This window comes from Heliangelus exortis, chromosome 4 (assembly GCF_036169615.1).
Source record: "Heliangelus exortis chromosome 4, bHelExo1.hap1, whole genome shotgun sequence".
NCBI lineage: Eukaryota > Metazoa > Chordata > Aves > Apodiformes > Trochilidae > Heliangelus > Heliangelus exortis.
The window spans coordinates 16,275,072-16,287,325 of NC_092425.1; the positions used below are offsets into that span (position 1 = coordinate 16,275,072).

General features: G+C 35.6%; 1 protein-coding gene across 8 annotated transcripts in view; it reads left to right on the forward strand.

The window, feature by feature from the left end:
- CLCN3 (chloride voltage-gated channel 3) overlaps nucleotides 1–12,218 on the forward strand; it is a 67,080-nt gene extending 54,862 nt beyond the window's left edge. For 3 of the 8 annotated variants that reach the window (XM_071743169.1, XM_071743161.1, XM_071743163.1), the window contains 5 exons: nucleotides 1,248–1,434; nucleotides 2,758–3,156; nucleotides 4,804–5,020; nucleotides 7,426–7,501; nucleotides 9,158–12,218. In XM_071743169.1, coding sequence (XP_071599270.1) covers nucleotides 1,248–1,434; nucleotides 2,758–3,156; nucleotides 4,804–5,020; nucleotides 7,426–7,501; nucleotides 9,158–9,316 — 1,038 coding nt within the window. In that variant the 3' untranslated portion in view covers nucleotides 9,317–12,218. The remainder of the gene's footprint in view (nucleotides 1–1,247; nucleotides 1,435–2,757; nucleotides 3,157–4,803; nucleotides 5,021–7,425; nucleotides 7,502–9,157) is intronic. The other 5 variants (XM_071743164.1, XM_071743167.1, XM_071743165.1 and 2 more) reach the window with 3 other exon arrangements.
- Nucleotides 12,219–12,254: the final 36 nt, after the last annotated feature.

Genomic DNA, 12,254 nt, shown 5'->3' on the forward strand with positions numbered 1-12,254 from the left:
CTTTCAAGACACAAAGTTTGCTACCTTTGTTTGTTCTTGGTTTGTGTGTTAGAAATAATCTTTGCGACCATGAATCTTGGTAACAACACTACTAATAATTATGATGATGATGCAAATAGTTTTTTAAATACAGTTCTGCCCCAGCTATTGGATTTGATTGCAAACTCTATAGTACGGAATGGCACCATTCTGAAATTTCACGGCTGCCCAGTAGAAAAAATTAACTTGCATATCGTGTTATACCAGGAGTGTGACTTTTTTTGGGTTTTTTTGGGAAATTATTTGGACAAGATGGGTATATGTGCATTTAGAAAAAAATTAAAAATTTTATTACTTATTTGTAGTCACAGAAAATATTTTCATAGTGACAACCATTGTGAGGAGAAGCAGTGAGCTTTTCTAGTTTAATGAGACATTTAGAAACTGGGATGGTTTTTTGAAAGAAATGAGCTTCTTAAGGAGGAGAAAAGAAACAGCAGTTTCTCAGATGAACTCCCACTTCTTGTGAAACTGTTGATTAAAACAGGACTTGAAGTAATATTTTACTAAGCCATGATGGTATGAAAGGGCTGTGTAGCCTTTTCAGGTTTTAGTTAATAACAGAAAAGCAGTTTAAATAACTAAAATTACACTAAGAATGTTTTTCTACAGTAATCCATGTTGCCTACTTTTTGCAGAGGGAGTTGTCAAGTCTTTTTCTCTCTTAGTGTATTTAGCATTCTGTATAAACAACTTTGGACTGAAAACTGCATGTAGTAAGCAAGGCTTCTTTTAAAAATCACTATTGTAGTTGGCCATCTAATTTGCCCCCAGGACTGCCTTCTCAAACTCTGCTACAAAGCTTGTTTAGTAAAAGCATGTTACAGAGGAACATGAAGTAATAAGGGAGATGGGAAATACCAAGGCTTTCCAGGCTAGTAGCACAGCTCAGAATTGATAGACATATGGTAAAAATTGTGCTGTTGGCACTGAGAATCTAGCTTGTGGTCCTGTGTTGGTGATAAATTTGCTCTTAAATACAGTAAAATATAAACAAAAGTGCTCATAAAAATGCATTCAGCAAGCCAGGTTGATCATTGGTAGCAGTAGCATTGTTAAGGTTTTCTAGCCTTGTAATGTCAATTTAGATGGTTTTAACATGACAAGTTGAGTGTTTGTGTCTCTTTCGGGAAGCAAGCCAACTACCTGTAAAATCATGAATCAGGTATGTTCCCATCAGCATGACAGCAATTCTGTTTTTGTTTCAGGTTCCATCTGGGTTGTTCATACCTAGTATGGCAATTGGAGCAATAGCAGGAAGGATTGTAGGAATTGCAGTGGAGCAGCTGGCTTACTACCATCATGACTGGTTCATTTTCAAGGAGTGGTGTGAAGTTGGAGCTGACTGTATTACACCTGGTCTTTATGCCATGGTTGGTGCTGCTGCATGCTTAGGTAACTAAAATATAACAAAGTAAATAAGTATCTGTTTTCTTGTATGTTGCCAAAATAATGATTAAAAATTAAGGGAAATAGAAACCTGTGCAGTTTTGGAACTTATTTATATAGACTTCTCTGTCTTCAGAATAATAAGTTTAGATCTCTACAGGAGAACATGAGATCCTTGTGATTATGTGAAAGCTAAATTGATGAGAAATAGAAGAATTTAAGTAGTAGCATTTGCTTTCTCTTTTTGGTATCAAGAGTTTTCATATCAGTCAGAAAAAACAGTTTCTTGATATGTATGAAGTAGAAAATTTGCAGATTCAAGTACTGTTGAAAGTGTTACAAGGGAGGGATGTGATTTGCTTCTTTGTCTACAGGAATTGCAAAAAAATTTCTTGAAATTTGTAATGCAGACAGAACATCCAGAAATGGACTCCTCAAATCATCAGACATCTTGAGATATTTTAAACAAGTTTGATTTGCAAACTGTTGATAATCAGATTCATGGAAGGAGGCTTAAGTTGGGCAGCTAAACCAGGAGTTTCTAAAAAGCCTTTTCTTGTCCTAGCTCATAACTTCATTGTCTTAGAAATTAAACTTAAAAGCTGACCTAAACTTAAAAGTAGACCTTTTCTTTAAGGAAATGTGCATTTGAGCGACCAAGTAAAGTAGTGGTACAAATTTTTTTTTTTGCTTTAAAGAGGTTGTTTTGGTTTTAATAGATCAACTCTAATCACTTTTGAATGCATTGAAAGAAACATTGTATTCTTTATTGAATGAACATACAACATCAGAAACCTTGCAGAAAAAAATGGTGCTAACCATTCTTTGGTGATAACCAAAATGAAATATAATCCCTGTCTTCTTCCATTTTCCCAGAAAGATATTTCATCTGCTCAGAATTCTCATTAACTTCTACAATTCTGCAACAGCATAAAATTCCTAATCCTTTGGACAGTATAGATGTTGAATTGCTACTTCTGCCTTCCCTGTATTAATTCCATTTTTTTAATATGCTTATGATACTGGAATTGCTTGCATTTCTCAGTATTTTTAATTTACGTGTAGGATGAGTTTTATTCTTAGTTTACATGGAAGAACTGCACGTATTTTTCAAATTCTCTGACTTTCTAGGAATTTTTCCTAAAGCTTGCTTCTGAAAGTTTTGTGTATATTTTTCCTTCCTGCTTATTTTTGTTTTATACAGAATGATGTTGGTCAGATGGCCTTTAGTGGCAAAGTTATGTTTGTAGTCCTCAACAGGAAGATAGGAAATTCAAAATTAATTTTTATCTGATACTAGAATGTTACTGACTACCATTTTTCTTGCAGGTGGCGTGACACGGATGACTGTGTCCCTGGTAGTTATTGTCTTTGAGCTAACAGGAGGGCTGGAATATATTGTGCCTCTAATGGCTGCAGTCATGACCAGTAAGTGGGTAGGAGATGCCTTTGGTAGGGAAGGCATTTATGAGGCACACATCCGACTGAATGGATATCCTTTCTTGGATGCAAAAGAAGAATTTACTCACACAACACTGGCTGCTGATGTTATGAGACCTCGAAGAAGCGATCCTCCTTTAGCAGTTCTGACACAGGACAATATGACAGTTGAAGACATAGAGAACTTGATCACTGAAACCAGCTATAATGGTTTTCCTGTTATTATGTCAAAAGAATCTCAGAGACTAGTGGGCTTTGCTCTAAGAAGAGATTTAACTATTGCCATAGGTAATTATCCTCTAGTATTGCATGATTTTAAATATTTTATATTTTAAAAGATAACTTACTCTGTGTGTCTAGGCTTATCTCAGGTTCAGATACCTGGCACAAGCTGTCTATTCCTTTATTGAAGTGTATGATTAACTTCAGTAGCAGGCTCTGAAATGGTTAAAAGATGGTTAAATCTCTTTGTCATAAAAAGAAGAGTTGTTGAATTGAAGTGAGTCAAAACATTATGTAGTCCAATGTGTTGGTTGGTTTAAGGCTTTTGCTAGTATTTCTTTAGCTCAAGTGACACTACACTGATGTTCTTCTTCGAAATAAAGTAATTCTTATTTTAGAACAGCAGGATTCTGTCAGAATTACCGTCCAAGCCATTTTTAAATCTAAATGTATATCATTCTCTTTGACAGTATATTATTTACTGTTGTTATAACAATTGAGATTGTACTATGGAAAGATAAGTGAAATATTAATTGTTTTAGGTTTCTGTTTTTCAGTTTGTCTGTGTAATGCAAAATTTGGCCCTGAGTACTTGAGCACACAAGCCCACTTTGTGCCCTCTTTCTCTGGATGAGGGTTAGAACTTGTGTGATACTTGTCACAATACTTTGTGCAGTGGCAAGAAAAGTTATGTGGATTTTGAGGACACTATCATGACCAAGGGAAAAAAAATGCATGAAAACCATGACGGAAGATGCATCTTAAATGGCTTTTTTTTTTTTTTAATTTTCAATTCATAAGATTGTACATTGACAACTATCTCTTTAACAAAGATACTTGAAACAGAGACACAAAAGTCTGTTTTAAAAAAATGTTTGTGAACACAACACTCTTTACTTCAGTACAACTTTTGCCTGTGGTCTAAATATTGTGTATACTGGTATTATAGTATGCGGGATGTATAGGAATGTCCAAAACTTGGAAATTATTATAGACATCATACTGGTTTAAACTTCCATTTATTTAAGACTAAATGGAGGAATGACAGAACATTTTTCTAATAATAAACTTTCACAGGTAAAATTCAGCTGCTGAGATCTCGCTGTGCGAGTTGCTCAGTCTTGGGTTTTGGCTGTCTTAAGAGAGTTACGTGAAGTAGTTCAGAGGACAGGCAGGGATGGTAGTGTCACTAAGGTAGTAGAGACATGAAAAGGAAAATGATCTGATTTCATACAAAGGTAAATAAATTCATTATAAACAAGACAGCATTTTCAGAGTGATTAGAAATGGGTTCTTTGGTTTCAAACCAAACAGCCATTGGAATAATGACAGGGGAGCTGTCCACTGCGATTGGCTTTCTCCTTCCCCAGTCTTTTCATCAGCTGTCTATTTGCTTCTGCTATGTTAGTTTTAAAATCTTTCCACCTCTTTATAGTAAATAAAAGTTATTTACTGGAGTGAGAAAGGTAGCAGCCAAAAAATGGTTAAAGCTGCAAGGTAGATAGCTTTTATGATTTCTGCACAAACACTTCTTGGGGATACAGCACTGGCTATAGAAACATCAAAACAGCATCTATCAGAAAATCAGAATCTAGATAATAACATCAGAGTCTGGCACTGTTGATTGATCTGTCTGTTTGTACTGAATTATCTTACTCCAAGAATATAAATTCTTTCTTTCCTGTTCCCCGTTCCCCACTTTTTTCTTTAAAGAAAGTGCTAGAAAGAAGCAGGAAGGGATTGTTGGCAATTCCAGGGTCTGTTTTGCCCAGCATACCCCATCGCTTCCAGCAGAAAGCCCTCGACCATTGAAGCTTAGAAGCATACTTGATATGAGCCCTTTCACAGTGACAGACCACACACCAATGGAAATAGTGGTGGATATTTTCCGGAAACTGGGTCTGAGGCAGTGCCTTGTAACACACAACGGGTGAGTAAAGTGACAGTAATGCTGTTGATTTTGTCAGATACAGAATTTTCACTTCCAGGGTCAGAGTATTTGAACCAGGATATATTCTAGGATCATGATATTTGAGCCCTTAAGTTGGGTACTGCAACCAAGGACCTTTACTGTTCATGAAGAAGGTGCTGTGCTGTGGCATCTCTTAAATTCATACTCCTCCCTTGTATTCCAAGTAAGCAGACGTGATTTCAGTAATTTTTAGATTTTTTTTTTTTTAAAAATTAGCTCACATTTAGCAACTGTTCCGTGTATGCAACTTGCATGTGTCCTGCAGAAGTTTAGTCTTGTGTGGTGCAGTCTGAGGCCTGTATTTCCTCATTCTTACATATAGGTCCTGGCAATCTCTAATGTAGAAGCTATTGAACATCTACAAATATCTGTGTTCATGAAAAGTAAGAAAGAACATGATTGTCAGTCAATGACGATAGGAAAATCAATCAAATTATGTCAGTCAGTAGCTCCTCTGTAGTTTAATGATGGTGTTTACCACCAAGCTTTTGTTTTCAGAAAAGTAAGAATTAAGTAACTGCTTCTAGTTCTGGAACCTCAGTCTGCAACCTTTGTTTCTGCACTTCAAAATATTTCAAGGAAGTGATTTTAAATTTTAGAATGATTCTAAAGGGGAATGTAGAGACTTGTGATGTGGTTACCCCCTAAATAAATAGGCCTTACACCATGGAAATGTAAATTTTCATTATAATGTAAATGTTAATTATAAACCTCTTATCTAAACTGCTGCTTTTTTTACATGATTTTTCTGTGTAGCTGTTCCTTTAACATTCTGCTTTCCTGTATCTCTTGCATTAAACACTTGACACACAACATTGCAGCTCCTACCATAGTATCTTGCTTTTTCTTCAGTATGTCTCTTGAGGCACGTGGGGAGCAAAACCTGGTCCACTAATCCATGTTATTTAGGATCTATGTCCACAGGACCAAACCAAAGAAACCTGAAATTTGAGTGGGACTGACTTTCTTTTGCTGTGGACAAAAGGACTGCTGTGGCAAATATTTAAATATCTCATTGTTTTTCAAGTCTACGTTTCCAGATGTATTTTAAAACAAATTTCTTTCAAATGTTCTCCTTCCTGCCTTTTTTTTTTTTCTTTTTTTTTTTTCTCTTTTTTCAATGTATCCCTGTATAGAATGGCAACTAGATGTTTTCAGAAGCATAAATTACTTTAAAAACCTATCTCAGATGAGGACAGGACATAATGATCTGACACTTAGAAGTCAGCGCAGGCATGCAATTATTCTTGTTTTGGGAGGGAAATTTGAATTGATAAAACTAGAATGAAAATTTGCTATGATTTTTTTATTTATTTATTAGTTTCTCTTGTGGTTGAGTGCTCAAATATTGACATTGATATAAAAATAACTCTAAACAAAGCTTAGTTGTGGAAAACTATGTCAAACTGTATTATATTTTTTAACTATTTTATGATGAAGTAGAAGCAAGTGTGGATAGAAGGCTGTAATTCAGTTGTCAGACATTTGTATTTGTTTTCCTAACTCAATTTACAAACTTCTCATATTCCATGAGCATGCTGTCCATTACAGGAAGATCAGATAGTAAATACTAGTACTAGTGGTATTTAGTCATGGCATATAGCCATGTGAACATCAAGGTCTAATCTGTACTTTGGCAAATTTCCTGCAAATCGAATAATCCTCTCATGAAGACACACATCAGTTTCCTGATTCCAGTGCAGATTGGCCTAGGAACTGTACAGAAATGGATCCTGATGACAAACATAGACCTATATAAAGATTGAGCCTCACTCCTCCTAATTTGTACCAAAATTTCCATTCCAGGGAGGAGCTCTCCATTTATACTGTCATGAATGAGAAATTTGTCTGAATATGACAGTTTCTAGGGGGATCAGATAATCCTGCTTTACAGTGCAGTCTCATACCTCAGTTGCTATTACTTCACACAGTTATTAATTTGTTCATGTACTGCGGCTTGTTAAAATGTGAATATGGTGTATGTGTGAGGGGAAATAACTAGTAAACAAAGGAAATAAAGTAGATTTTAGTTTCACTACCTCTAAAACCTGAAGAGAGATGAATTTTTGGAGAAGGGATTAAGTATGCCTCCCAGGTGCATACTTGGTATGGGAAACATACTGCTCTGGTGGCTGAAGGTCTGATTGTGTTCAGCATTTTGGGAGAAAAGGCAATGCCTAGGAAAGGGATCTGACTTTGAAATAATTTTTCATTTACTTACCTCATTAGCTTTCCTGCAACCATTTTTTAAAATTATTTTTTGTTTTGCTCTACTCTAATCCTTTTTCATTATGTTTAGAACTTTTTTTTTTTTTTTAATTTGATTTCACACACAGTTATTAGCATAACATGATCTGTTTCAGGATTGTCTTGGGGATCATCACAAAGAAGAACATATTAGAGCATCTCGAGCAACTAAAGCAGCACGTCGAACCCTTGGTGATTAGATATATCAGATCTCATAATTAGACACATTAGAAGTCAGGAAGCATGAAACTTGTGAACTGTTCAGGGCTTTTGTGACATTGGCTGAGCAATAATATAATCTTATGCTAAAAATTTGTATTAAACCATAAAACAATATGTGCAAAATCCTTTAGAAGAAATGAAGCTCTTAATATGGACATACTGTTAGTCACAACATTAAAGGAAAGTAAACAATAGACTGTGATATTTTTGTTCTCGAGATCACATAGATCCATCTAGTTGATCTGCTGATTTTCCCAGGTGGGAAAACACATGGCTTGGCACACTTTTTCCCCTTCTAATACAAATTAATATTTTCAGATATGCCAATTTTCTTTTCTGATCTTGATGGCTTTAAATAGCTGCTAAATAACAAAGTAAGTATCTTTTGAGAAGCAAAGTCAAGCACGTTTTCAATGTATTGCAGCATTAGATCTTCCCTTTAATCACTCGTATCAACATGGTTTTTTTCAAAGTACTCTTATTTTAGTAAAGTCCTGTGGTGATTCAGCTGCTGTTTCCTACAGCAGTTAATGTACTCCTTTAAAAAATGGTCAGTGATAACCCAAGACCATGAAGTGGCATTCTGTGTTGAGTATTGACTTCAGAATCTAGATACTGTATTAACCATGATGTTGTGAACTAACCTTAGATAGAAGGTAGACTTTGTCTTAAGTTGGACATGGGTCGCCAGTTACCTCTCTACTAAACCTACCCACCAACTTTAGCCTCTCATGTGCAAAACATGCTAATTATGTTCTCATTTTATGCTAATATTTCACAAGTATTTCATGCGTCCTTTAACAAGACAAAACAAAATGTACTAACCAGAATAACAAGGGCAGCAGCTCATTCATTCTGCTTTTGCTTCTCCTGTGATATTATCCTTTTGGACAGTCTCACCCCGTTCGATATTTTGCAGAGTTACAGTTTTAAAAGCCATGAAGACCCTGTCATAAGAGCACAGTATCTAAACTGGAAAATTTTCTTCTATTTCTCACTATTTATTTTCAAAAGCTGTGAACTCCAAAAACTAGCTAATTATTGTTTATATGAGAAAAGTTTCATGGCCATTACAGTGTGCTCCTATGAATAGCTTCATCCTGAGCCAGTGCATCAGACTGGAAGGATCCTTACAACTTAAAAAATGGAGGGGAGTTTGATTTGCTACTAGGATTTGGGGCCATCAAGCGGTACGTCACTTCTGATGGCTAGGCTGGAACATCATCCCCTGTGAAATGGGATCAATATCACTTCTTTTCCATACCTCTTTTTTCTTTGTCCCTCTTCATTACTTTTTTGTTGGCATATGGTAATTAAAATTTCATTTTTTGTAGAAACAAAAAGTTAAATAAAATTGTCACAGGCTCTACTTGTATTACTTGTATTTCATTAAAATGGACTGCAGCTGTGAGATACCATCCAATGTGGTGTCTAAGCATTGCTGTCTTTTAACAAACCAGTGGTTCCTTGGCATTTTTATCAATAAAATGTTTCTGTTTAAATAAGAAAATCAGGCTTATTACTTTTGCTCTATTCCTGTCAACAAAAAGGACTTGGCTACAGACTTGTTCTACTTTATGATCTTCTCGCTTGGATTAATCTGGATCTTCCGTTTATCCTTTTCAGGCGCCTCCTTGGCATTATAACAAAAAAAGATATCCTCCGTCATATGGCCCAGACGGCAAACCAAGACCCCGCCTCAATAATGTTCAACTGAAACCCATAGCTGAGGAGAGAGAGGAAACGGAAGAGGAGGTTCATTTGTTGAATAGCACAACACTTTAGTCTGGGGGATACTTCTAAAATCAGATACGAGAGCTGGGTTTTTGTGTAACAGTGCTGCTGGAAATCGGGAGCTGGTCTGGGGGAATATGTGGCGAGGAGGAAGGCTGATGGGAGCAGAGGGAGGGAGAGCTGCTGTCCTGCACTGGATGCGTCCCGAGATGTCAGGTCTGCCATGATAGTGCAGTGGGTGAGCTGTGCGAGGTGGCACAATTCTCCAGCCTCAGCCTGGTACTTCAGCATTGAAGAGATGTGTTGTTAGTCCCTGTTTCTGGAGGGATCGTTCTGAAATGAGCCATCTTACGGAGACTGAAAGAAAAGTCTTGCCCTTTTTACCATTGAAAACTGTTGTGTTAACTCATGAAACGTATAATTATTACACGTCACCTTTTACATTCCAGAAGAGCTTTATTTCTCTCTCTCCTGAGCTGTAACAAAGCCTCTGTAAAGTTGGTGTGCCCTTTCAAAGCAGCTGTTTCTCATATTGAGATGTACTGTGAATTACTGAGGTTTGATCACAAGAAAGGGGGTTTTTCTTGTGCCATTAAACGTGTGTGTACATCATGAAATGCTTAGGGCAGTACAGATCCTCTGCAACAAAAACAGATTGAACAGGTAATACTGTGCAAGAACCATCTGAGACTTCTTTCAGCCCGTGTGCTGTCATGTGAGAAAAAAGCATGAGGCTAGGGGTTCAAAGAAAAATACTGTTTTTGCTGCAGGAAATATCAATAATGTGACCTGGTCTTATGCAATTTTTGTATTATTGAAAACACTATGATATATACCAATGTTGTGCAGTACAAGGATAAATACTGCTGTTCTACTAGTTAAGAGCTGGAACAATTCTGTATATGTGTATCTGGTAAAAATTGCATGCTACAACACTGGAGATCTTTTTCCCCCCCTGTAAAATTTGAGAATGGTAATTTTAATTTTTTTCTTCTCCACAAATGATGTTCCACTGCTGACATGGTAGGAAGAAATGTAACTCATAACTTGCACTAAATGTATATTATTTTTCTTTAGGTTTTACCATTCTTTATTTATATTTGTATGGATTTAAAAAAATCTATTAAATGTGAATCAGTTAATATCTCACATAACTAATTACCTTTTTAATGTGATTTTATAGAATAATTCATAATCCTCTACAAGTAATGGAGGATTAGCAAATGTTTACAACTAGATGAAGGGTTTAAACAAAATGGTTTCTTTATGATCCAACATACATATATAATTTTCAAATATAACTTTTACTGCCATTACCTTGAGATTTTCTTTTTTCCTTTACTAGCTGATAACTGGAACAGTAATATGGAAATTGTATTTTTTAAAAAATGCAGGGTTTTAAAAGTAATTGGAAGAAAGCAACTCTAATTATTAGATTGCTTCTGACTTTTTTTTCCCCTCAAGAATATATGAAGTGTAAATGATATGTAGCCATAGAAGATGAGCAGCAGGGCAGAAGTGAATCCAGTACTTGAAACTTTGGCAGAATTTTAAAATTCAGCAACAGTATATGTGCTAGGTGAAATAACAAATCCCCAACTTTTTAACTTGTTTCTTTGCAGACACTAGAGCAGTTTGTTTCATTTCATAAAACCACCACAAACATATGCAAATAAAATATGGGAAAAAAGCAATATGCTATTAGCCTACAGTTTGGAAGGAAAAAGAATAAATGTGGCTAACAACAAAAATAATGGTTTATAGTATGAGGTTAGAGAAAAATTACTTCTTTCAACATTTATCTCCGTAAGACTGCAAAAGTATAAAGTTTGAAAGTCTAAAATAATAATCCTAGGAATCACTAAGGCATTCATCAAAGTTTCGTCAAATGTTATTTGTAAAGTACTCAGTCTGATTTTATCTTAAGTACACATATTGAAATGAGATTCCAGTACTTTTGGCAAGCTCCAAAATACTGCCTGTGCTTAAGTGCTCTGCTGACTTTTTACTGATTTTTTTCAGTATAAAATTGCCATCCATACCTCATCATCTCATCTCTTGAAGCAGCTGCAACAAGTAGAAAATCAAAAGGTGCCAGTGGGCTCATGGTGATCAACCCCAGTATTAAAACTGGATTTGGAACCTGAACAAGGAATCAGGCTGTGTTCAAATTGGAGTGTTGCAGCAACTGTATTCTTCCACATGAAGTCAGTGTTAGTGGTTCAAAATGTGTTCTGTTACATTGCATAAGCCTGAAGAAACTACACAAAGAGCAGGGTTTGGCCTATTTGTAGAAGGCAACTCTGGAAGTTGTGATTGTCATTTCTGTTGTCTTTTTTTTTTTTCTACAGTGGAAGAGTATAAACAGATAACACGTATAAAAAGTGCTTTAAATTAGTTTGAAACCTCAGCCATTTCTCATAAAAGACTGTTGTGTGTACTGCATTAACTTTTCTACAGCCTGTACCATCTGACTTAAAATACAGTTCACAACCCCTGCTGTGCTTTATAATTTCAGTGTTGTTCCCGAGTCTTGCATAGAAGTTGCACATCTCTGTTTGCTATTCTTACTTGCTAAGATTTCCTGTTGACATTTAAAATGTCTTCTGGCAAAAATACATTAGAGGTTCTGACAATGAAGTATGTGTGCCTGTGCTGTGCAACAAAAATTTTCTATTGTAAAACTTCCAGCGCCTTACTCAAGTTACTAATTTGAAAAAAAATGTGGTGGATGGGAGGGGGAAAGTGTCAGCATATATTTTTTTTTTAAAATCAATTACTGGTTCATGAAAAATGCATTCTTTGTTAATCTGTGATGTTGCCTAGAGCTGTATTTAATATTGATCCTAATGTTTTTTATTTATAAATAGTGTGGTAGAGCTGCATATCATTACAGTAAATATTCTGTTTACTGTGATGATTTAATCAAACATTAAAAACTTCTGTATGACCATTTATTGTTCTGTCATGTTTTCCCTTTTTTTTGTAA